Source organism: Plecotus auritus, assembly GCF_963455305.1.
Source record: "Plecotus auritus genome assembly, chromosome: 2".
Classification (NCBI taxonomy): Eukaryota; Metazoa; Chordata; class Mammalia; order Chiroptera; family Vespertilionidae; genus Plecotus; species Plecotus auritus.
The window spans coordinates 21,802,630-21,826,402 of record NC_137771.1 but is presented as its reverse complement, the minus strand read 5'-3'; the positions used below and the strand labels follow the sequence as shown (position 1 = coordinate 21,826,402).

The 23,773-nt window shown below is 44.7% G+C and overlaps 1 protein-coding gene across 4 annotated transcripts in view; it reads left to right on the top strand.

Moving 5' to 3' along the window:
- CSMD2 (CUB and Sushi multiple domains 2) overlaps positions 1-23,773 on the top strand; it is a gene marked incomplete at its 5' end in the record, with an annotated part of 547,039 nt that overhangs the window by 479,567 nt on the left and 43,699 nt on the right. For 3 of the 4 annotated variants that reach the window (XM_080658115.1, XM_080658114.1, XM_080658113.1), the window contains 9 exons: positions 1,105-1,185; positions 1,646-1,759; positions 3,250-3,438; positions 5,861-6,007; positions 8,414-8,602; positions 13,523-13,708; positions 14,478-14,672; positions 16,293-16,466; positions 18,344-18,517. In XM_080658115.1, the coding sequence (XP_080514241.1) occupies positions 1,105-1,185; positions 1,646-1,759; positions 3,250-3,438; positions 5,861-6,007; positions 8,414-8,602; positions 13,523-13,708; positions 14,478-14,672; positions 16,293-16,466; positions 18,344-18,517 (1,449 nt within the window). The remainder of the gene's footprint in view (positions 1-1,104; positions 1,186-1,645; positions 1,760-3,249; positions 3,439-5,860; positions 6,008-8,413; positions 8,603-13,522; positions 13,709-14,477; positions 14,673-16,292; positions 16,467-18,343; positions 18,518-23,773) is intronic. The other variant, XM_080658116.1, reaches the window with a different exon arrangement.

The window sequence follows — 23,773 nt, the reverse complement described above, 5'->3', positions numbered from 1 at the left end:
ACCTAAATGGTTAACAATCAAGTATCTGTTAAATAAATTCTACTAGGCTGTATAATTAAATACTGTGCAATCATTTCAATCATGTTTTTTAAGAAATTTAATTACATGGGGAGTCCTTGAATTATACATGCACACAAAGATCAGCACAAAGTACATAACCATGATGAAAATTTTATAAGAGAAAAAGATTCATATCCACAGAGAATAAACACTCTAAGAACTTACAGGAAAGGATTAACGTGGTTATCTCTGTGAGGGCAATGGATGAATTTAATTTTCCTCCTACTGTTTTCACAGAAAATCTCATATTTTCTTTAATGACAGTGTATTACATTGGTAATTTTTTTTTAAAGGAATGCTATTTTTAAGAAATATACGGATTAAGGTGACTTTGGAAATAATAATAATAGTAGCAGTGGTGGCAACAGCTAACATTTACATAGCACCTAACCCTGTGCCAGGTAATGAATGAAAAATGAGTTATGAGCACACACAGAACTTTGCCTCACACACAATCCAGTCTCTGCCCAGAGGGATGGCTTCCAGTTAGAAAATCCATGAAGCCAGAAGTGTTTAGACAAAGGTCAAGGTAAACAAGCTGATTTCGATGGGCACTCACATAAACCACACACAGTATTTAGATCTTGAGTAGTGGAAAGAATATAGGGTTTGGGAGCAGCCAGACTTGGATTCAAATCCTACCTATGCCACTTAACCTCCGGGGTAACCTTGGAGAAGGAACTGAACCCTCTGAATCTCAGCTTGCTCAGTAGAGTAAGAACACCTCAAAGTGGGAACAGCTATTGTGAGAATTAAAGGTGACAGCGTGTGAAAGTGCCTGACATATGGTTGGTGCTCAGTAATTGCTTCTCCCCGCTTCCCTTCAGTGCTAGTGACTCACTATCTTTCTAGATTCTCTCTCCTTGATTATTAATCTTAACAGCAGATAAGCAAAACAGTGCTCGGTTAAATGTGCACTGTGTACAGATATATACTCATTAATATCCACTGTGTATGCGAATGAGGAGTGAGAAAGAAGCATTGAATGGCTACGTGCCCCAAAAACAATGTTCTTACAGGGACTTGTCTGCTTTGTCTTTTCAGCTTATCCACTCACCAAATGCCCTCCTCCCACCATCCTCCCCAATGCTGAAGTCGTCACAGAGAATGAAGAATTCAACATAGGTACCAACTCCATCGAGGAGGGGCCAGGTAGAGGTGGGGGCTGGCCAGCGGGACTCATCTCTCCTCCTGTCCTTGGAGAGAAACAGTAGGCCCAGTGCAGGAGGGTTGGTATTCCATCAACTGAGTTTGCACCAAATATTCTCACTCTTGCTTTTAGCCACAACTGGGCAAAGTAGCTAGGAAAGCTGTTTTTTACTGTTATTTAAGTCAGTATGTTTTTGGGAAATAAATCCATGCAAATGCTAGATGTTGAAACATTCTTGGGCTCAGCAAGGCTGAGCTGTGAGAGGGGAGCAGCAGTTGTCTGGGTCATTTGATTGGAGCTGAGCTAGTTGTTTGAGCCTGAACAGAACACAACTCACCACTGACAGTCTGCCTGGAAGTGGGTTTGAGGTACTAAGCGGTGCTCATCAGCTCTGACCTCTCTGGGGAATCCTCATGTTTCTCTCTCTTTGGCCAGGTGACATCGTACGCTACAGGTGCCTCCCTGGCTTTACCTTGGTGGGGAATGAAATCCTGACCTGCAAACTTGGAACTTACCTGCAGTTTGAAGGCCCACCCCCAATATGTGAAGGTAACTGCATTGAGCCATGCCCTTATGGGTCTGCAGTTCCTCCAGAACACAGCCCTGGGGTTACTCCTCTCTGTAGTCCCTGTCCCTGCCCAGGAAGGAAGAGGCCACATAGTGAGTATTTGTTTGGATGAGTGAATGGGTGAGTGATTGTTCTAGGTCAGTGGTCGGCAAACTGCGGCTTGCGAGCCACATGCAGCTCACGAGCTGCAGTTTGCCGCTCTATTGACCAATGAGTTTGCCGACCACTGACCTAGACTCTCAATTCCAATAATTACAGGCTGTTGTTGTTCCTTGTGATTAAGCCCCTATCCCAGTGGTCGGCAAACTCATTGGTCAACAGAGCGGCAAACTGCGGCTCGTGAGCCGCATGTGGCTCGTGAGCCGCAGTTTGCCGACCACTGTTCTAGGTAGTTTCTCTACCCTGCTCCTAGGTCCAGGGCAAGGAATTGGCCATATGGCCACATTTACTTCTGTCTTCTTTTTATCTAACTGGCATTCACTGGAAATGTCACAGTGATCAGTGGAAGGAGGAAGTTCTTGGGCAGGGGTGTGTTTACACACCAACCTTGCCCTACTGGAGTGAAGATATGCTCAAGGTTCTGTGCTGAATGAGGCAAATGAGAGACCATAGTTGTCTTCACTCCAGCGTGAGGCCTTGGCAAAAGATAAATTCACTTCACTAATGTATCCCAACTAAGACCAAAAATAATGCTCTCACTTGCACATAGTAACTGCTCAGTATTGGCTATTATTATAATTGCTAGTACTACTACTGTTTTCAGTACTGTTACTACCAATATGTAGTAGCCTATAGAGAAACAAGTCAGCTTCTCCCCTACCTCTCAGGAAGCAAGAGTAAGGGTAAACTGCAGTGTGGATTACTAGTGAGGAAGAGAGGAGCCACCCGCCCCAGAATTAGGATCTCAGTAGCAGTTTATTTCAGTTGAGCTGACCCACCCACCACCAAAGCAACCAGCCCCCAATGAAAGTGAACTTTAGCCTTCATCCTGTTCCAGAACTTCTTTGATTTGCTCCAACTGGCCATGCCTGCATCTCAGCAACGTAGTAACGTGGACACAGAATCTGAGGTCACCCCTCAGAATCAGCAGTATAGCCCTAACCAGTTTGGCTCAGTGGATAGAGTGTCGGCCTGCAGACTCAAGGGTGCCAGGTTCGATTCCGGTCAAGGGCATGTACCTTGGTTGCGGGCACATACCCAGTGGGGAGTGTTCAGGAGGCAGCTGATCGATATTTCTCTCTCATCGATGTTTCTAACTCTCTATCCCTCTCCCTTCCTCTCTGTAAAAAATCAATAAAATATATATTTTTTAAAAAGAATCAGCAGTATAATGATGGGTGCTGGGGTCTTGTTTGAATGTGCTCAGATACCGACTCTCCAATGGTTGTCTTTTGTACCAGGGAAAAGCACATGTGTTGGTCTCGTTCCTCCTCCGTCTCATGTACCTGGTATTTCTCTGTCTTTCTCCCAGTGCACTGCCCAACGAATGAGCTTCTGACAGACTCCACAGGTGTGATCCTGAGTCAGAGCTACCCTGGAAGCTATCCCCAGTTCCAGACCTGCTCTTGGCTGGTGAGAGTGGAGCCCGAATATAACATCTCCGTCACCGTGGAGTACTTTCTCAGTGAGAAGCAGTATGATGAGTTTGAGATCTTTGATGGTAAGTCAAATACTTCATCATGCCCCACTGTAGATGGCACAGCTTGCTTTGGAACCCTGGATGTGTATGCTGCATCCTCCCAATTAGAGCTTTCCAGAGGCCCCACGTAATGTCTTCTCTACCACAGAAACCCCAATACCTTGGAAGCCGATGGGTTGTGTGGCCCAAGCAGCAAAGCTGCTTATACTGCAGCCTGGACCTGCTGCTGAACTCTTTCTCAATCTAGCCCTCACTCAAAGCTAGCATCTTGAATGGCAACCAATGAATGCGTCATAGCAGTACCACCCAGGGAAGAATATGCTACCCGCAAACACCCAAAGGAGTCTACCGAACATCTTGCTTCTTTCTTGGTGGTGGGAAGGAAAAGGTGCAATAACTTGCTTTTTGATTTGGAGTAAATGTCTCAACATACCCCATTCCCCTGGACCCTAAAAATTTCACCTGAAACTTGGTAGGATTTATCTCTTACCCTCTAGAGCATATGTGTCTTGCAAAGACAGCTGCACTAATTGTCCCTTCTGGCTCATCAGATCCAATTAATACAATGTCATCAATATAGAGCACCAGTGTGTTCTATTCTGCAGGATGTCCAGATGTTCCACATCTCTTCATGCTGTATTATGCCAGAGAGCAGGAGAATTAACATAACTCTGAAGCAAAACCATGAGTGTATACTCTTGTCTGTTGCACATGAATGCAAATTGCCTATGATCCTTCTTCCTGATGGGTGTGAAAAAGAATGCATTGCTAGATCAATAACTACATTTCATGTAACCAAGGCGATGTTAATCTGCTCTAATGAAGAGGAGACTACATCTGGCATAGCTACTGCAGTGGAGGCTTCTACTTGGTTAGGTTTGTACTATGAGATGGACCTGGGCCATTTATTACCACCACCACCTCAGACTCCCCTGCTCTAACAGAGGAGCCGTGGTGGAGCTTTGAGTCCCCAGATATTATGTATCCAAAAGTCTTCGAACTATCTTGACATTCTCTTTTCTCCACTATTCAGTTATATGAGTAAATAGTGATAAGTCTTTTGGGAGGAAGAACTGAAAAAAATCACTACTATTTACAACTGATGTTTTATAGGATCCTTTTTTACGAGCACCCAGCCTCTTCTTCAGCCAGAGTGTTCTGTTGCAAGAAATAAAACCTGGCACAAGTCTCCAAATTGGGAGATTGTAACTTTCCACTGGGATTATCTTTCCTCACCCTTTTGATCATATATTCATGATCTGTTTTGTTCATATATTCACTTATGTTGGCCACCCATCCATCTGCCATGTTCGAAGAGCCATCTCCATAAATCCCGCAGGTCAGGCCCCCCAACTGCCATTCCATCCCTTGCTGTCCTTTTGGCAATTATGCCAACCTTGCTTCTTCTGACTATTAAATGCTTCGACCTGGCCTCTATATTCTAGAATCTTGTCATCCCCATCAATACTGGGAAGCCAGGTTCTGTGACAGCATCTCCTCCCATCAGTTGTGGCCTACAGAGGACAGTCCTTACTCGGGTTGTCGATGATGCTGGTACTCACCCTCACCAGTGCGTTCCTTATGGCTTTAGGACTTGGCACAGTCCTCCTGAGAACATGGGCAGCTGGTGGGTGTTCTGGTCCTACATAGTAGACCTCTCCTGGCATGCCATTCTCTGAGCCGTTTGACCTCTTTCTTCATGGGTTGTCCCCGCAGTTCCGATGGCTCTGTTTTGTTTAATGTGGCCCATTGCTTTCACCAAGCTTCCTAGAGCTGTCTCGGCAGCATGTTAGAACCACCACTCAGGGCTCTTTCCAGGGTGATAAATTCAGGGCATGGGAATCTCCAGCTTTATATTCTGCCTCCTGGAGCCAGCCCCCTCAGGATACACTCCCAGGCATTTAGGGAGGAAAAAGGAAGAGGGAGGCCTTTCTGGGAGAGTCTGGGAAAAGAAGGTGAAGAACTATGTTATTTGTGACATTGAGATCTGATGTTTCCTCTAGGTGTACTGTTATACATTCATCCATAAATATTTTTTCTCTATGGGAGGCACCGAGCTATTTTTAGTACACACAAGAGAAGTGGGGTGGCATGGTGGAAGGAGTTCCCAGGTGAAAACTAGCTCTTCCATGAACCAGCGGCTTGACCTTGGGCAAGTTCCAGGTTGGCAAATAGTTTTATCTGAACTGCCAACTGCTGTGGACTGGCAGTGGCTCCCTGGAGGAAGGGCTCAGGAGGAAGGGCACCTAGAGCAAGACCTGGATGCAGAGAGAGGAGTGGAAGAACAAATGAGTTTCTGACTCTGACCAAGTTACTCCGCCGCTCCGAGCCTTCATGCCTTCACCTGAGGAGGGACAAGTAGGAAGTGGTTACATGAAAGGGATCAACTCTAGTATCTTTGATGGCTGTCAGTCTGTAATCTATGTCCTGTGCTCTCACCCAGGTCCCTCAGGACAGAGTCCTCTGCTGAAAGCTCTCAGCGGGAATTACTCAGCTCCCCTGATTGTCACCAGCACAAGTAACTCTGTGTACCTGCGCTGGTCGTCTGACCACGCCTACAACCGGAAGGGCTTTAAGATTCGGTACTCAGGTGAGTGAAACATAAGGACTTGCAAGAAGGGCTGAAGGCCATGAGCCCTTAAGTTTCTCACCCCAAACACCCAAATAAGCCATGGCCATATCTTCAGCAATGACAGAGCTCCTCATGGGACTAGGCCACCTTCTCCTCTAAGTGTCTCTGACCTGTAGCTGCACAAGTGCCCTGACATTTTCCCACCTCCCCTTTTCTGCTCCTTTCCCTTCCTTCTCATCTGCTGGTACTGCCAGCCTGTGACTTTGGAGAAGCTTATTCCATGTATGTGATCTAATAATGCCGAAAGGTGATCACATCCCTACCCCTGTTGAAATGTTAATAAAATTTCTTTAAACCTGGAAAACCCTAAGACATGGGTCTCCAACTGGCAAATGTTAGGCAGGCAGCCCAGAGATGGGCTGTATTTTCAGTCCAGGGGCCTCTTTCTGCTCCGCAAGCCATGTCTTCTAGGCAGAGTCAGAGCGAAGGCCATGCAGTCAGGCCTCATAGAAACATCCCTGAGATGTAAGGAGACAGAGAACATTGAATCTGTCTGAACTCCCATGGTGGGGATCACTGTCTGCAGTTGGAAAGAAAACCTGATAAGCTGCTTGCTGCCCATTCTGAAGGGGAGTGGGTCCAGCGAACTGAGTTCTGTAGACTTGGAGGCAGAGCTGAATTACTTAAGACCTGGGAGTTCCACCAGGCTCCAGGTCCTCTCCGCATGCTTCTCCTGGCTGCATGTGGCCTGTATTCCAAATACATGTTGGACAAATTCTAAAAGAATATTGGTTAGAAAGGCTGTCAAATTACAGCCTGCCTGAGTTACCACTTGTCTTGGTCCATCTCTTCTCATGGGCTACCTACTTAGAAGACAAGCCCAAACTTAGTGGGCCACTGGCAGTCTTAAAGGACCCTGGGGTATGGCTTCAGGGACCAACAAGACAGATGAAGCCCAGGAGAGCTGGGAGGGGAAGGGCCTTTACTGAGTCCATCTCTTCTGCAAAGTTGACCCTAACTTCCTTCCCCCATGTATGCAAGAGGGTGGCCCTATGAACACTAACTGTCACTAACCAGCTGAATGACCGTTCGACATATCACTTAACCTCTCCAGGCCTCAGTTTCCTCAGGACACAAAGAAACCTGAGGGCCCCTCAGGAAGATTCAGGCTGAGTTCTTAGCAGCTGCTCACACCAAAGGGAAACAGAGCCGCTCAGTAACAGTTCCCTATGCTGGTTGCTAAACTAGGAACTGAAAGCCATTAAGGAGTCACCCTTTCCATGATGTCTTTAAAGACTAACCACATGTTTGGGGGTAATGAGTCAGTTGTAATTACTATACATACGCCAAGTACAAAATGAATTAATCACACGGTGAAGCAATTAGCACTTAATTAAAATACAGTAGACTTGTGTAATTTGCAAATGCCTCTATCACTGTGATTAAGTCTATTGTATAACTGAGAGCCTCGTTCTTGACTGACGTAGACACGTAAATATGATATACACAGGACACAGGCAGCAGAGCGGGAGAGGGAAGCACGTCTGGCTTGGAAGGAGGGCATTTAAAACACATTCACCAGCAGAGGGACATGAGGACCTCACCATGGGAGGACATAGTAAGGGCCTGACACCCTTATTCCTCCTTAGCCCATGCCCCCCTGGGAGACCCAGCCAGGGACTCTCAGAGCAACAAGGGGCACTTCTCTGAGGACCCCTCGGCAGGGTCTTTTATTGCCAAGTTCTCTGCAGCTGGGATTTTTGTCTGTTTCTCACTTGTTGTGTTCCCAGCACTTAGAACAGCACCAGGCACGTAATGGACTCTCCAGACCCATTTGTTGACTTAGTGAATGAAATAACTTTGAGCCATACATTGAGGGGATCGGGACTGTGGGTTCTATGTGCTAACTGCCCAGCTCCCTCTCCCTCACCCTCCAGGACAGAACAAAGGAGGAGGACCAGTTATTGAGCGCTGAGCGCCCTGGGCTGAGCTGGGGGCTTTTATAAACAATCCTATTTAAATGCCCAAAAACGTATGGGTAAACATGACCCATCCCAGTAGACAGGCGAGGAGACTGGAGATGAATGAGCTTCAGGGGCGTGTCCGAGTCAGACTCGACTGACTCCGTTGGTTCTGTTTCTGTGTCTCTGGGAGTTGATGGGATTCGAGAGCCTGAACTTAGCTGCATAGCTAAGGCTGAGAAGGGGACCCAGTGCTTCATGTTTTCTTTCCTTTCCTTTCCTTTTACTAAACTGCTTGGCCATTTTTCAGTATCAGCCACTCAGACCTTCCGAGAGAGCAGTGGACTTGGCCATGCGGAAGACAGGGAAGTGGGGGAAGAATGGGGACAGGCGAGTAGAAAGGAGCAGGTCCCCTGACCTCCTCTTCTTGTGCGTGGTCCCCTGACCTCCTCTTCTTGTTCAGCGCCCTACTGCAGCCTGCCCAGGGCTCCACTGCATGGCTTCCTTCTGGGCCAGACCAGCACCCAGCCCGGAGGCTCCGTCCACTTTGGCTGCAATGCCGGCTACCGCTTGGTGGGACACAGCATGGCCATTTGTACCAGGCATCCCCAGGGATACTACCTGTGGAGTGAGGCCATTCCTCTCTGTCAAGGTGAGAAGCAGGTGGGAAGGGGTAACAGGTGGCTCTGATCCTACTCACATCTTGGATTTGTCCCAGGTCCAATCACATCCAAATTCGGGCTTTCTCATTAGTAATTAATTCATCCTCTCAGGAACCGTAGATTGAAGATCCACAATATCTTTACCCCTGGGGATATACATATGCATAAAGCACAGTCTCAGTGTCTTCAGAGCAAGAGGGAGATGGATATTAGCCACATAGATGCTAAGTGACAGAGGAAGGAAGGGCTGTGTCAGGAGTAGAAGCCACGGTGAAGAGCCAGAGGTGAGAAGGGACCCACCTCCTCCTGGACAGCTAGGGAGGCCTCCAGAAGAAGCACCTTGGGCTCAGGCTGAGAGAGCAAGCAGGTTGGGACCAGGCATTGGCAAGGAAAACATTCTAGCCAACAGCAAGAGCATTTGTCAAAGCACAGAACTGAGAGGAACAAGACATGGGGACCAGTTGGGGCTGGAGAGGAGAGGGGGGAGGAAAGCAGGTTGGAACAGTGTCCATCACCATTCTCAGCTACCAGCCATCAGGCCTGTGATGTGCACCAGGCAAGTTTGCATGTGTTGCCTTTGATAATTTATGGGATTATTTTTCCTTAAAGTAATATACATTCAGACTAGTAATCTGAAGAAAAAAAAAAAACCACCTATAGATAATACCAAAGAAAAAAGTGAAAATGACCTATAATCCCATCAATTGAAATCACCACTGTTAACACGGAACACATTTCTTTTCGTCTTTTATACATTCTTTACAGAAATGGCACCATCAATATCCAGAACTCTCGATAATAACATCTATCATATATTAAAATACATTTCCTCATCATTATTCTCAGTGGTTGCATAGCATTGTGGGAAAACTGACATTTATTCAAGTCTTTTATTGTTGGCCATTTGAATTTCTATTTTTTTTTTTTTTTGCTACTGTAAGTGCTGCTATTAAAATAGTTATAATTCCATTGTTGTGAACATTCCCATTTATTTCTTAAAATGAATTCCCCAAAATGAGATTGTTGAATCATAACCTATGCGAAATCTACAGCTGTTGATACTTATTGCCCTCCTGAAAGTTGTCTTTTCTCCTACATTCTCATCATTATGTACCACATTAAAAACAGAAAAGACCCTTGCCAGTGATAGAGGCAAACACAGGAAATCACATTGATGTTTTATGTTCTTGTTCTTTGGTCCCTAGCGTGGTGCCACACTGTTTAATGATATCTCATTTCTGACCCTCACCGCCTTCTGCCTGTGCCTGGGCCTTCTCAAAGACTAGAAACAATGTATCATTAGTATTCTGTTTGATGCCCTAAGCCAGTGGTCGGCAAACTCATTAGTCAACAGAGCCAAATATCAACAGTACAACGATTGAAATTTCTTTTGAGAGCCGAAAACCGACTTCTGCGCATGGGCCACAAAGTTTCAATCGCACTGTACGTGCGCGCCCACACGTGGTATTTTGTGGAAGAGCCACACTCAAGGGGCCAAAGAGCCGCATGTGGCTCGCGAGCCGCAGTTTGCCAACCACTGCCCTAAGCAAAGGTCACGGAGAATTGACTCTCCACAAATGGCAAATGGCACTTGGCTTTGGTCTTCCCGTTTCTGACTGTATCGGACATCATCTTTTTTCCCACAGCTTTTATTGAAACTGACCATTGTCGCTCATGTCTTTTTATCTTTTGTCACTTCCCCGAATAAGCCCCTCTAGGCTCTGTCCACGCATCCTCATACCGTTCTGTGCTTCTCCCCATCCCTACCCAAGCTTCCCTTTGCCACCCTCCCTCCCAGCCTCCCTCTGTGCTCTCTGGATTCCTGGCACCGTGGCCAACAAGCATACACCCTTGGTCCCTTCCCAGAAGGCTCTCTTCACTTCCTCCCTCCACAGAGACCATGGCTTTCCTCTGAAAACAGGGATGCTGTGTCCCTTTCCAGAGGTGCGTGTCAGTCATCCACGTCCCACATAGCCCAGGGCATTCTTCCAGTTCACCATTGCTGCTTCCAAACCAGGACTTCTCCACCAACAACTAATCCCATTTAAAGAGTTAGTGTTTCCTAATGCTTTCTCTCCCCTGCCCCAGCCCATTCTCTCATGACATATTCTCTCCCTTAGGGATATTATTCCACCACAAGTTCCACATTCGGTCCCCTCCTCTCTGACCCACAGGAAGTGTCCCTCTTACCTGGGTCTTGGGGGACTCTGTTTTGACATGGAGATCAGGAAACAGGCGTTTAGTCACTTAGGCTGGAAGTTACCTTTTGTCTTCTTGGTTATCCACAGGAGAAAGGCAGGCCAGGGCCAGGGGAAAGTGGCTGCTGCCCACTGCCTTCACTCGCTGCCTCCAGATTGCCTCCCCATGCAAAAAGGCAGTGGGAATTAAGTCTTTCTTCCCGAAAGGTTCAAGGAAGCAAAGCAGTCAGCCGAAAAGATGTGACAGTTTCACTAACCTGGTACCATTGAAGGTGCCTGGCTTGCTGTTCAGGCATTGAAAGATCATCATATTCAAATGCTCCCTTACTTCCTCATTCCTTCCATTCCTGGTCTTCCTCTTTGGTCTAATCTTCGTCCACATCAAATCTTTGAATAATTCCTGTCTTGGTATCTTAACCCCACTCCCTCTGGGTAGTCCATCCTTCTCCATATGATTACCATAATGGAGTCCTTGCCCTATTCCTCTTCTTGGTTCTAGAAGTTCTGGTAGCATCAGCATCATTGTTAGCCAGTGTGAATGGGATTTCCTTCTGCTCGAGCTCCTTCCCACTCAGAGGGACAGTAGTGGGCACCCTGATTAGTAGCACATCTGTAAGAGCTCCTGAACTATCAAGGGGCAAGCAGGGCTTGTAACTATTCATTTCTTTCAAAGACCTCACAGGCTGCTCTTACCTAAGTATGTATGTTTCTCCAATAAACATCGTGTTGACCCTGCTCCTTATAAAACAATGATCTTGGCCATGGCCGGCTGTCATCTTGAGATTTCTTTTCTTCACACTCCTGAGTTAGCTCTCCCATTGTTTGTATCTCACATCTTGCCCTTTGTTGGTTTTTATGCTCTTTTTGATGGAAATTCCTTAAGGAAATTCCTCAGAAAAGGTTCATGGGAGATCAATATTATAAGTCTTTAAATGTCTGAGAATATCATTATGTTTACCCTCACACATGCTAGGTAGGTTGACTGGGTAAAATTATATGTTGAAATCATTTCCTCCAGAAATATAAAGGTATTGTTCTGTTATCTGCGGACATCCATTGTTGCTGATGGGAAGTCTGATGATGAGCTGATTCTCATTCCTTCACAGGAATGTCCTCTCTCTCTCTCTCTCTCTCTCTCTCTCTCTCTCTCTCTCTCTCTCTCTCTCTCTCTCTCTCTCTCCTCATAGGAATTTCTCCGTCTTTGGTCTTCTGAAATTCCATGACAGTGAATCTTAGAAGGTTCTCTTTGCATTCCTTTGGCTCCCTTTCATTCTGGAGACTTGTGTGTCTTGTCAGCTCTGGGAAATTTCCATCTGTGATCATTCCATCCCCTCCACTTGCTCTGTTCTCTCTTTCTGGAGCTCTGACCCATTAGATGTTGGATCTCCTGGATTGGTCCTCTGTGCTTCCAGCCTTTTTTAATCATTTTCAGTTTTTGTCCTTTTGGTCTATAGTCTCAGAACTTCCCTTTCATTTTAATCTCCAACCCTTCTATTGAATGCTTGTTTTGGTTATCATATCTTTTAAAATAAAAGATCTCTTTCTTGTTCTCTTTTTGTTCTTTTTTTTTTTCAAAGCACTCTGTTCTCCTGTAACGAATATGTCATCTTGATTTTCTCAAGATACACTAGACAGAGCTTAAAGATTATATATCTTCAATTTCCTGAGTTAGCTCTGTCTCCTCAGGGAGACATTTTTCCCTGTTTTTAATCTTATATTTATGTCTTTTGAGCTGCTGTTTTTCTTCATATATATAGTGATCCTTGCTTGTCCATATTTTAAAGTAAAAGTTAGCTTGATTTTTTTTTTTCAGGCAGCAGATGTGAGCTACCTTTGTTGTTAATACATATAGATATCTTCGCCCACCAGGTCTCGCCTATGAACTGGAAGTTGAGCTGAGTATGCTGCAGAGATGAGCAGGCAGAGGGGCAGCCTATAGGCTGTGAGAGCCCTTCAATCCTAGAATTGAAAGACCTGTACTCTGGGGTGCCAGCTCACATCACAGCAGCCTTAATTCTCTCAAGGGAGTTTTGGGGTTTTCTGTTTCTGTTTGTTTTTGTTTGTTTCTCAAATGGGAGAGAAAACCCTCTATATTTAGTTTGAAGAACACATGCCTGAATGCCTCTGCACTGTACTCGTGGGAAGGGACAGAGAACCCGTCTCACCCCATAGCTCCCTCCCATGTACTCATTTTGGTCTGCAGAGTCTTGGTACCATTTATTCCATCAGCACACTTCTAGCTATATTTTGTCTTCTGAAATTCTTTTTGAACTCTCCTCTGCTGGTATCCTCATAATTTTTTTGTTGCTAAGAAGATTTTTCTACCCTAGCTGGTTTGACTCACTGGATAGAGCGTGGGCCCTTGGACTGAAGGGTCCCAGGTTCAATTCTGGTCAAGGACATGTACCTTGGTTGCAGGTTCAATCCTCAACCCCAGTTGAGGCACATTTGGGAGGCAACCAATCACTGTGTCTCTCTCACACTGATGTTTCTCTCTGTGTGTCTCTCCCTCTCCCTTTCACTCTCTCTAAAAAAAAAAATCAATGGAAAAGTACCCTAGGATGAGGATTAACAACAACAAAAAAAATATTATTTTTTCTTTTGTTAGTATTTATTATAATTTTATTAGGGTGTCAGGGGAGAAGAAAGGTAAATGTGTTCTCAGAACTCTACTTGAATCAGACATGTTCATGACCTTCTTCCCTTTGCTAGCTCTTTCCTGTGGGCTTCCTGAGGCTCCCAAAAATGGAATGGTGTTTGGCAAAGAGTACACCGTGGGGACCAAGGCTGTGTACAGCTGCAGCGAAGGCTACCACCTGCAGGCAGGTGTCGAGGCCACCGCAGAGTGTCTGGAGACAGGCCTGTGGAGCAATCACAACGTCCCTCCCCAGTGTGTCCGTGAGTCCTTGGGCAGGGGAGGCAGGTGTAAGGAGGGCTGGGTAAGCAGCTGAAAAGATTCCTGCAAGGAGTGAGCTAAAAACCCAGTGATGGGGAGAAGCATGAATGGAGGTTTGGGGATTCCGGGAGGAGAGGCAGGTGAATAGTGTCATCTACCAACTTTTTGAAATTGCTTTGAAGTCATTGATAACCATTGCACCCTGAGTTGCTCCCATAAAGCACCATAGAATTTAGGAGTGACCTACTGCACTTCCTTTTAGGTGGAAAAACTGTAAGACCATTTGCACGAATGTCCTTTGATCACAAAACTCTAAAATGGCAGAGGTACAGTTCAAGTTTAAGGCCAAAGTCATAAAGTCACAACTAAATGGGCCCTGTGTCTTTCTTTTGTTTTGTTTCTTTGGCCTATATAGCATGATTTATGAAAATTATTCATTGCCCTCCAACACTTTAAAATCAGGAAGTTTTATGTAAAAATTCATATTTGTAGCTTTTCTTAAAAAATGAAGATCTAACCAAATAGAACTGCATCCTCACATCCGACAGTCAGCATTGACCGAGTACTACCCCCTTTTTTGGTTGGGATGCAGATCTGCCAGTCCACATTTGCCACATTCCCACCCAGCGCAGTTCATGCATTACCAGACCTGCCTGGGGACTGAAGACTCTTGGATTCATTATTGTCTGCCAGTCCCCAGCTATGGACTCTTGCCAGTGTGTCCTCCACAATTAATTAATGAATCCTCCTTGCCACTCCTTGTCTACCCAGCTGTGACCTGTCCCGATGTCGGCGGCATCGGGGTGGAACACGGCCGATGGAGGCTCATCTTTGAGACGCAGTACCAGTTCCAGGCCCAGCTGATGCTTATCTGCGACCCTGGCTACTACTACACTGGGCAGAGGGTCATCCGCTGTCAGGCCAATGGCAAATGGAGCCTCGGGAACTCCATGCCCACCTGCCAAAGTAAGCTCAGGACGGGAGGGTGGGCAAGTTTGGCTCAGTGCCTCCTACCTGAACTGTCTCATACGTAGGGAAGGGGAGAAGAGGGGTGTCACCTGGGATTACAATGTACCCCTTTTTTAACACACACCTAGAATCAGGAGCCAGGGAGATGATTACTACTTTAAGGTAGTACTTCTTCGCATCTTGTTGTCTTATTAAAAAGCTGCCTTTGTCCAGGAGAGCATCCACGAATTTATTTATTCAGCACTCATGCCAGGTATTAAAGAGTTATGAAGATAAAAGTTCGTGGTTCCTGCCCACAAGGAACTTGTAATCCCCTGGAGAGGCAGACAAATAAGGATGCAGTGATAATGGGGTGTGAAAAGACCTGGAAGGGGAGTGTGTGTAGGAGGAATGGGCATAGCACAAGGGACAAGCCATCTAAGTGTGTCTGCCTCAACTTCTCCATGGCAAACTGTTTTTCTTTGGTTCTTCACGATAGTTTCAAAATTCAGGGCCCCTAGAAAGCCACTCTAGGACAGAGGTTTATCAGGGAGTGCTCCTGGGACCCCTTTCTGTGGAAGGGAAGGAAACGGGACTGGGAGGCGGAGGAGTGGGCTCTGGTGCAGCAGGGATGAAGGTCTCAGCCAACCCACAGGGAGCTCTGAAGCTGGGGTGGCCCTTCAGAATTGTCTCAAGGGGCCTTTGTACCTCTACCCTGACTAAGCATTGGGTGCAGGCTGCCGCAGGGAGAGAGCACGTCTTTAGGTGGGAGGACTCTTCACCCAAGGCAACCTGAGAGGGCCAGCAGCTGAGGGTGTGTGCCAGCAGCTGGGGAAATAAATCCTTCCATCCTAAATGGGGGTCTCTGTGGCTCACCGCAGCATCCACTGCAGTGGAGTACACTCATGACATTTACCTAGTCAATAAGGAGTGTGTTTGTAAAGGAGGAGGTGAAGACAGCCTGTCAATGAGCCCCAGGAAGTTCGAGACTGAGTGGAGTGGTGTCTTCCCAACACCTATGACCCAAGACACTGTTGTCTTATCAGCCAAGTGCAGACTCCACGATGGAATATAACCATGCATGTGGCCAAGTAGGCGTCATGAGCATGAAACAGCCAATGACAGTGAAGTGGCTCACATTTCAACGCAGCCTTGGCTATTGGGTCTCACCCCATATGCCGGCCGATGGCTTGCAGAAATTACAAGGAAATTGATCTGCAATGTCTGCTGAGAACACCAAGGAGCAGTCCCACTATATTGCCGTTTCTCTAGTCCGGTGGTTCCTCAGCAGATTGCACCTCTGAACCACCTGACTTTTTAAATGCATGTGCCTGGGCCAGAGATGGTGAGTCACGGGTCCAGAGTGCAGCCTGGACATTTTTAAAGCTCCTTCGGTGCTTCTAGCAACACCTCTGTCAAGAATCCCTGCTCCAGTGAAACATCACACAAGTCACAGGCATGACCCATATTCTAGTCATGAGTCCCAGCAGAGTAAGGCTAGACAGATCCTCTTTGTCATATTCTTGCTAATCAGGAGCAGCACATGTCCCTCCTCTTCAACCAGGCAACCTGAAGAGGGCCAGCAGCTGAGGGTCTTTGCCAGCAGCTGGCTTACCGAGCATTTTGTTATCCTCTTAGTCATCTCCTGTGGAGAGCTCCCCGTTCCACCCAATGGGCACCGCATCGGGACACTGTCCATTTATGGGGCAACAGCCATCTTCTCCTGCAATTCTGGATACACGCTGGTGGGCTCCAGGGTGCGGGAGTGCATGGCCAACGGGCTCTGGAGTGGCTCTGAAGTCCGCTGCCTTGGTAAGTGACCTCCCCAGGCCTGTCCTGCCCTCTGTTCCCTCCTCAGGACAGGTTACATCTTTCCAAAGTCGGATCCCAGTCTTAAAACAGTACCATTTTACCTACTTTCCTAAAATGTCTAATCCAAACACCAGCTATTGGGCATCCACCATGACTAAAATCCTAAACTAGCTTCTCTTGGGGCACCCAAAAGAATGAGAACAACTTAAAGTCTAAAGAGACAAGTCTTTGAGGGGTTCTCATTCTGATCAAATACACTGCCCCTTCTTATTGGCCCCTGAATGATGGGAGAAACCTGAGTCTCCACCTTCAGGGCAACATACAGAGACACAGCCCTGTGACAGACCTAAAACACCTTGTATATGATGTATTAGCAAATGTACATGTATATGTATTTTACATACATAATATAGAAATATATTTTGGTCACTTGCTTATTCTATACCTTCCTATATAATAAAGAGGTGATATGCAAATTAACCCTCATGCCCTCACAAGATGGCTGCCTACGACCAGGCTGGCAGGGGGGTTAGTGAGGGACCACCAAATGACTGAACAGCAGGCTGCGTGGGGCAACCAGGCCGGCAGGGGAGGCAGTAAGAGGCGACCAGGCCGGCGGGGGTGGGGGCAGTTAGGGGCGACCAGGCCAGCAGAGGGGGCCAGTTGGGGGCAATCAGGCTGTCAGGGCAGGGGGGCAGTAAGGGGTGACCTGGCCAGCGGGGGGTTGGGGGGGGAAGTTAGGAGCAACCAGGCCGGCAGGGAGGGGACAGTTGGGGGTGACCTGGCCGGCAGTGGGGGGCAGTTGGGGACGACCAGGCCAGCAGGAGGGGCAATTAGGGGCAGTCAGGCCGGCACACAGAGGCAGTGAGGGGCGATCAGGCCGGTGGGGAAGGGGCAGTTAGGGGAAACCAGGCAGGCTGGCAGGTGAGTGATTAGGAGCCAGCGGTCCAGGATTGTGAGAGGGATGTCTGGCTGCCAGACATCCCCTGAAGGGTCCCAGATTGGAGAGGGTGCAGGCTGGGCTGAGGGGACCCCCACCCATGCACGAATTTTGTGCACCGGGCCTCTAGTATATATATATAATGAACAATGTTAAATTCATTAAAAAATGTAAAACATGGCTTACAAAGAACAAAGTCATTATTTCCCCCATGGTTCATTCATCTGCTGCCTAAACCTTAGACTAAGGTTCTCTCTCCTCTCACTCCTCTCTTGGACGCCTCAGGTGCAAAGGAGGGTCCCAGCTGCACAAACCTAATAGCATAGGTTGGATTGTCCGTTCCAGAGTGCCCCGTGCTTCCCTCCCACTTCTCTGGCCCCTGTCGCATTAACATAGAGCCAAAGGATGCGAGTGGAAATGCTAGGAATATGCTCTACCCAATCCCCATTGAATAAAAATAACACCTGGGTTTACATCTTCTATGTGCCTTGCCACTCAAGGAGAAGGAAAAATGAATTTACATAGTTATTTTCTACACAACAGGCTTTGACTGCCTTACTGTAGACCACTGTGCCCTCCATTTGGTAGATGCTCAGTTGATGAGAGAAAATGGGGCCGGTGTTTGTGTGCAGGGAGGTAACAGTGATAATTTCTCACCTGTATCTAGACACAGAAACTAAAGGCCTGACATGGATGGTCATATGGGATGCAACCTTGAAATTTGGGTTGCCAAGTCTTCAACACCATTTCTCTCATGTCTAGCTGCCTGAAGTCACTTCTGGACGGCTACTCTCAGGGGGAAGTGGGGAAACAATGGGTGGTTGGCTAACTTGGTCCTTTTTCCCACCATCCCTGTCTCCCCCAACCCTGACCAAGCCCACCTCATTTTCTGTAAGTTCCTCTTTGATTTGCACTCTTTCCCTATCCCCCATCAAAGCCGGACACTGCGGGACCCCTGAGCCCATCGTCAACGGACACATCAATGGGGAGAACTACAACTACCGGGGCAGCGTGGTGTATCAGTGCAATGCCGGCTTCCGCCTGATCGGCATGTCCGTGCGCATCTGCCAGCAGGATCATCACTGGTCGGGCAAGACCCCTTTCTGTGTGCGTAAGTATGTTATCCACTCTCCCTAGTCATGGGCTCAGATTCAACATAGACTTTCTCCCTTGTCCTCTTGGTTAGATTAGCAGAGGTTTAGCATACTTTTTTTTTTTTTAATTCCTTATTGTTTAAAGAATTACATATGAATCCTTTTTCCCCCATTGACCTATCCCCATTCATTCTCACCCCCCCCCCTCCAGCACAAGCCCTCACCCCCCTACTGACTGTGTCCATGGGTTATGCTTATATGCATGCATGCTTTTTTCAAAAATGCAATTATTACTTTGTTTTCTGCATATCACTAATTATTGCTTTCACCTTTATTATTTCTTCCCTTGTGATTTCTTTAGGTTAACTTTTTTATTCATTTTTTTATCTGTTGAGTTGGGAATTTAATTCACCTATTTTCATTCCTTCATTTTTATTGAATGTCATGGATATAAGTATGTAGGACTATGAAATTTCTTCTGATCACTATTCTAATCGTATCCCATAGATTACAATAATCCATGTTTTATTATTTATCAGAAATTCTGAAATTTTAGTAATAATTTCCCCTTTCACCCAGAAATTTTTATATAGAAGAGTATTTTTTTTTAATTCCAGTGAAGGACCTTTTTACTTTTTATTGTTTTATTTATTTCTAATTTTATTGCATTGTACATAATATTTCTATTTCTTAGAATTTACTGATTCTCTCTTGTGGCTTAATATTTGATCAGTTGTTATGAGTGTCCCATGTGCATTTGAGAATAAAGGGTATTAAGGTGTAAATTTCTTATATAGTCATGAGATGTGCCTTATTGACTATGTTGTTTATGCCTTATGTACACTTATTTACTTATTTTTTTTGTCCACTTGACCTGTTTTGTTCTGAGAGGTGTGTTTTAAAGTTTTCTATTATTAGTGTGCTTCTCTATATTTCTATTTGCATTTCCTGCATTTCCTGCTACATAAAGGTAGTTGCTGTATTATTTGGTGCATAGATATTCATAATTATTATATCTGCATTACAGATTGTGGTTTTAGCCTTTAAAAATGCCTTCCCTGTCACTTGTAATATTTTTTACTTGAATTGTACTGGTGCCTGATTTTAGGCTTGCTGTATTTACTTTCATCCTTAACATCATAAACACCACTTGGTTCTTATAACATTTTAATGCCATTGGCTTTCATGTATGGACTATACAACAGTCAATGAACCTGTTCTGCTTCCCGGTCCTCGCTCCTTTCCCCTTCCATCTTTAGTTGCATTATTTCTACTTTGTCAGAACATAAAAGGTTTATTATAGTGTTTATGTAATATCACTGTGCCCTTCTCCCTACCTTAATTTTACTCCTAGATCTACCATTAAATAAAAGCTCACCAATGCAGCTGAAGTTTGCTCAGTTACCTCCTAGCTGGATCAAGCTGAGTCTCTAGTGCAGTGGTCGGCAAACTGCGGCTCGCAAGCCACATGCAGCTCTTTGGCCCCTTGAGTGTGGCTCTTCCACAAAATACCACAGCCTGGGCGAGTCTATTTTGAAGAAGTGGTGTTAGAAGAAGTTTAAGTTTAAAAAATTTGGCTCTCAAAAGAAATTTCAATCGTTGTACTGTTGATATTTGGCTCTGTTGACTAATGAGTTTGCCAACCACTGCTCTAGTGAATTCCTCAATAATGCCTCCTTTGCATAATGTTCCCCAAGTTCTTGCTTGTTTAAAACTGTTATCTGGATCTTTAAACCTGAAGGATAGCTGGATTGTACATAAAATCCTTGGTCACTATTTCTTTCTTTGGCTTTCTTAAATACCTCTTGGTAAATTACAATTTTGTAACATTCTCTCTCATAATTTAGTCTTTCTTTCTGAGGTAATTTTGTCTTTTTCTCCAATTCTTTCCTGCATGTCATCAATTACCTTTTAATTTTCTCCATGTCTTGCTTTAGTTTTTTTATTTTCTGATTCTTAAGATGGTTTTTCATGTCTCCAAATGCTTATGTGTTAATATTTAATTCAGTTTAGATGTTGTTACAGTTTTCTTACGTTTCATGTGTTTTGTTTTTGATGAGATTTTCATCAACCGAGATGTTTTTATTTCTTTGTTTTCTTTTTATCATAGTTCTGTATAGATTTAGGCTGATGTTTTCTATTCATTTTGTGGCTTTACGAAGGTTTACAAAAGTTCCCCTTCTATCAATGTAGCAAAATATGATTGCTTTGTCTTAAATTTATTTTTCATTTAAGTATAGTTGGTATATAATCATATATTGGTTATATTAGTTTCAGGTGTACAATACAGTGCTTTCACATTTTTATATTTTACAATGTGATCACCCCATTACTTCCAGTAATCATCTGTCACCGTGCACACTTATTACAGTATTATTGGCTATATTCCTCTTCCCTTTCAACCCGTACCCTCCTCCCTTCTGGTAACCATCCCTTTGGTCTCTGTTTCTGTGAGTCTGTTTTTGTTTTGTTTTTCTTGTTTGTTTGTTTGTTTGTTTGTTTGTTTTTGGTCTTGTTGTTTTTTAGATTTCACATACAAATGAAACCACATGGTACTTGTCTTCCTCTGCCTGACTTATCTCGTTTAGCATAATATCCTCTAGATCCATTCATGTTGTCACAAATGGCAAGATTTCATTCTTTTTTTATTGTTGCATAATATACCGTGGAATATATATATCCTCTTCTTTATCCAATCATCTATCAGTGGACACCTAGTTGCTTCCATATCTCAGTGCAATTCCAACATCATTCTTCTCAGAACTAGACTAAACAATCCTAAAATGTATATGGAGCCACAAAGACCCCAACTAGAAAGATGAACAAAGTTGGAGATACCATGCTTCCTGATTTCAAACTATATACTACAAAGCTATAATAATCAAAACAGTATGGTATGGCACAAAAAAAGACATATAGATCAATGGAACAGAATAGAAGACCCAGAAATAAACCCTTGTTTATATGGTCAACTAATCTATGACAAAGAAAGTAAAAATATACACTTGTGTAATGACAGTGTCTCCAGTGAGTGGTGGTAAATAAACTGGACAGATACATGTTTTGTATTTTAATAGAAGGCTTTCTTGTGTTTGGTAAGGGAACGTTGTTTGTCCTCCATTTTGTTTGTTTGCTTTTCTTTTGTCATTGCAGTATCTTAAATGTCCCCCTTTTTGTTTATTTTCCCCTTTGTTACCCAATCTCCAGATAGCTCTTCTCTACCTCTATCTCCCTCACCCTCTCTTCCTCTCTCACTTCCTTTATTTTCTTGCCTTTCTTTTCTTCTAGACCAGTGGTTGGCAAACTCATTAGTCAACAGAGCCAAATATCAACAGTACAATGATTGAAATTTCTTTTGAGAGCCAAATTTTTTAAACTTAAACTTCTTCTAACGCCACTTATTCAAAATAGACTCGCCCAGGCCATGGTATTTTGTGGAAGAGCCACACTCAAGGGGCCAAAGAGCCGCATGTGGCTCGCAAGCCGCAGTTTGCCGACCACTGTTCTAGACGCAAGGAGGAGAATCACACACTCTCCTGCCCCTTCCCTGTAGTCAGTGCCTCCTGACATCCAGGCCCTTCTTCAATGTGTTCGTAATTGAAGATGAACGTCCTGTTTCTAGCAGTGATTTTAGATCAGGATTTGGCCCTTCCCCTGCTTCTCTCTCCTCTTCCCATGCAGTCTGGGTCTCCACACAGGCTTGCATCAACAGCATGAGAAATGGTTCTGCCAGGGTTTCCTGTTTATTTTTCTCCTTACACATAATTTAAAGTTTATAGCATTCTCTGTCTTCTAGTTATGCTGCCGGCCTGGCTTTCTGCAGTTTTATTTGTTCTTCTTGATCATCTGCATTTTTTGGATTAGGTGACCATCATTTTTCTCAGCTGCCTTGAAGTAATTTGGAAAATTCTTCACTTTTTAATGCTCCCTAAAGTAAGCCTTTGTGTAAAGTGCAGGGCTGTGTTCTTAATTTTTGTAAGGCCAGTTTTTGTTTTTAATTCTTTTTCTTCATTTGGCTTTCTGTATATGAGATGAAGCAATAAAATAATGAGACTTACTCAATAAGAAATCCATGAAAGTAGGTCTTAATAGCTTCTAAAGTATTAAGTTTATCAAAAGCAAGGCCATCTCTATTCACTTTGTCTTCCAGATGTGCATAAAGAAAACATATTTGGTTTCATTCAGGAGAAAAAAAAACTTCAAATGCCTTCAAGAAATTGTCACAGAATGTGTGTAAATAGATTGGGTTATAAAGAATAGAGAATGTTGGCGTCTAGAATTAAGTGGAGAATGTCTGCCTGACCGGAGGATATGTTAGACCTGGTCCACACGGAAAGGCTGTAAAGTATTGAGACAGGCAGACCCTGCCCCTGGAGTGCCTGGGTTCATATCCCAGGTCTGTCACCATATGTCATATGGCTGTATGACTTCAGATGAGTTGGTTTACCTCACAGGGTCTCAGTTTTCTCATCTATAAAATACAGACACCTCAAAGAATAATATGAGGAGTAAACAAATTAATACATATTAAATGGCCAGAACAGTAAAAAATAAATAAATAAATAAAATGATTAGAATAGTACCTGATACAGATGTCAAGCAGAGGCTGTTGGTGTTATTGTTGTGATGATGACAATGATGGTGGTGCTGGTGATGCCACCACCTGTCACATCACAGAATCCAGGATCTTATGTCCCAAGCCCCATTGTCTCCAGGAACACAGACATTTGGGGCATCTCTGGAACAGGAAAGAACAAATATTTATAAGTGGTTACTCTGTAGTAGGCACCGTGTTAGTTGTCTTCACATATGCTCTCAAGTTTCCAATATCAGCCATAATCAGAGCTTTCCAGCAATCCTTCCTCATTTCCAGAGTTAGCTCTCGTGCCCACTCCCACACAGCTGTTCTACAATGTCACCTTTTTTCTGAAGACCCACACTCCATCTCCTCCACCTATGTTCTCAGCAAGTAGCTAAAACAAAGAGTTTAGATGGCCTGAAATCAGAGAAGCTGGGTTCAAAACTCAGCTGAACCACTAGGAAACTGTGTCGCTCTGTTTTCCCTTGAGGATAATGATGGTACCTAACTCACATAGCTGTTGGATTAAATGAAATAATGTATTTAAACCCCAATAGTTATTAGCCAACTATATAATCTCACTTTCTATTGTGCAGCAATAATAGAAGCCATCAGACTAACTCCTTCCCCGTCCTGCTTCCCCACCCGCACACCTTTCCTTGTCTTCATTCATCCTTGCCCCTTCCTCTCACCT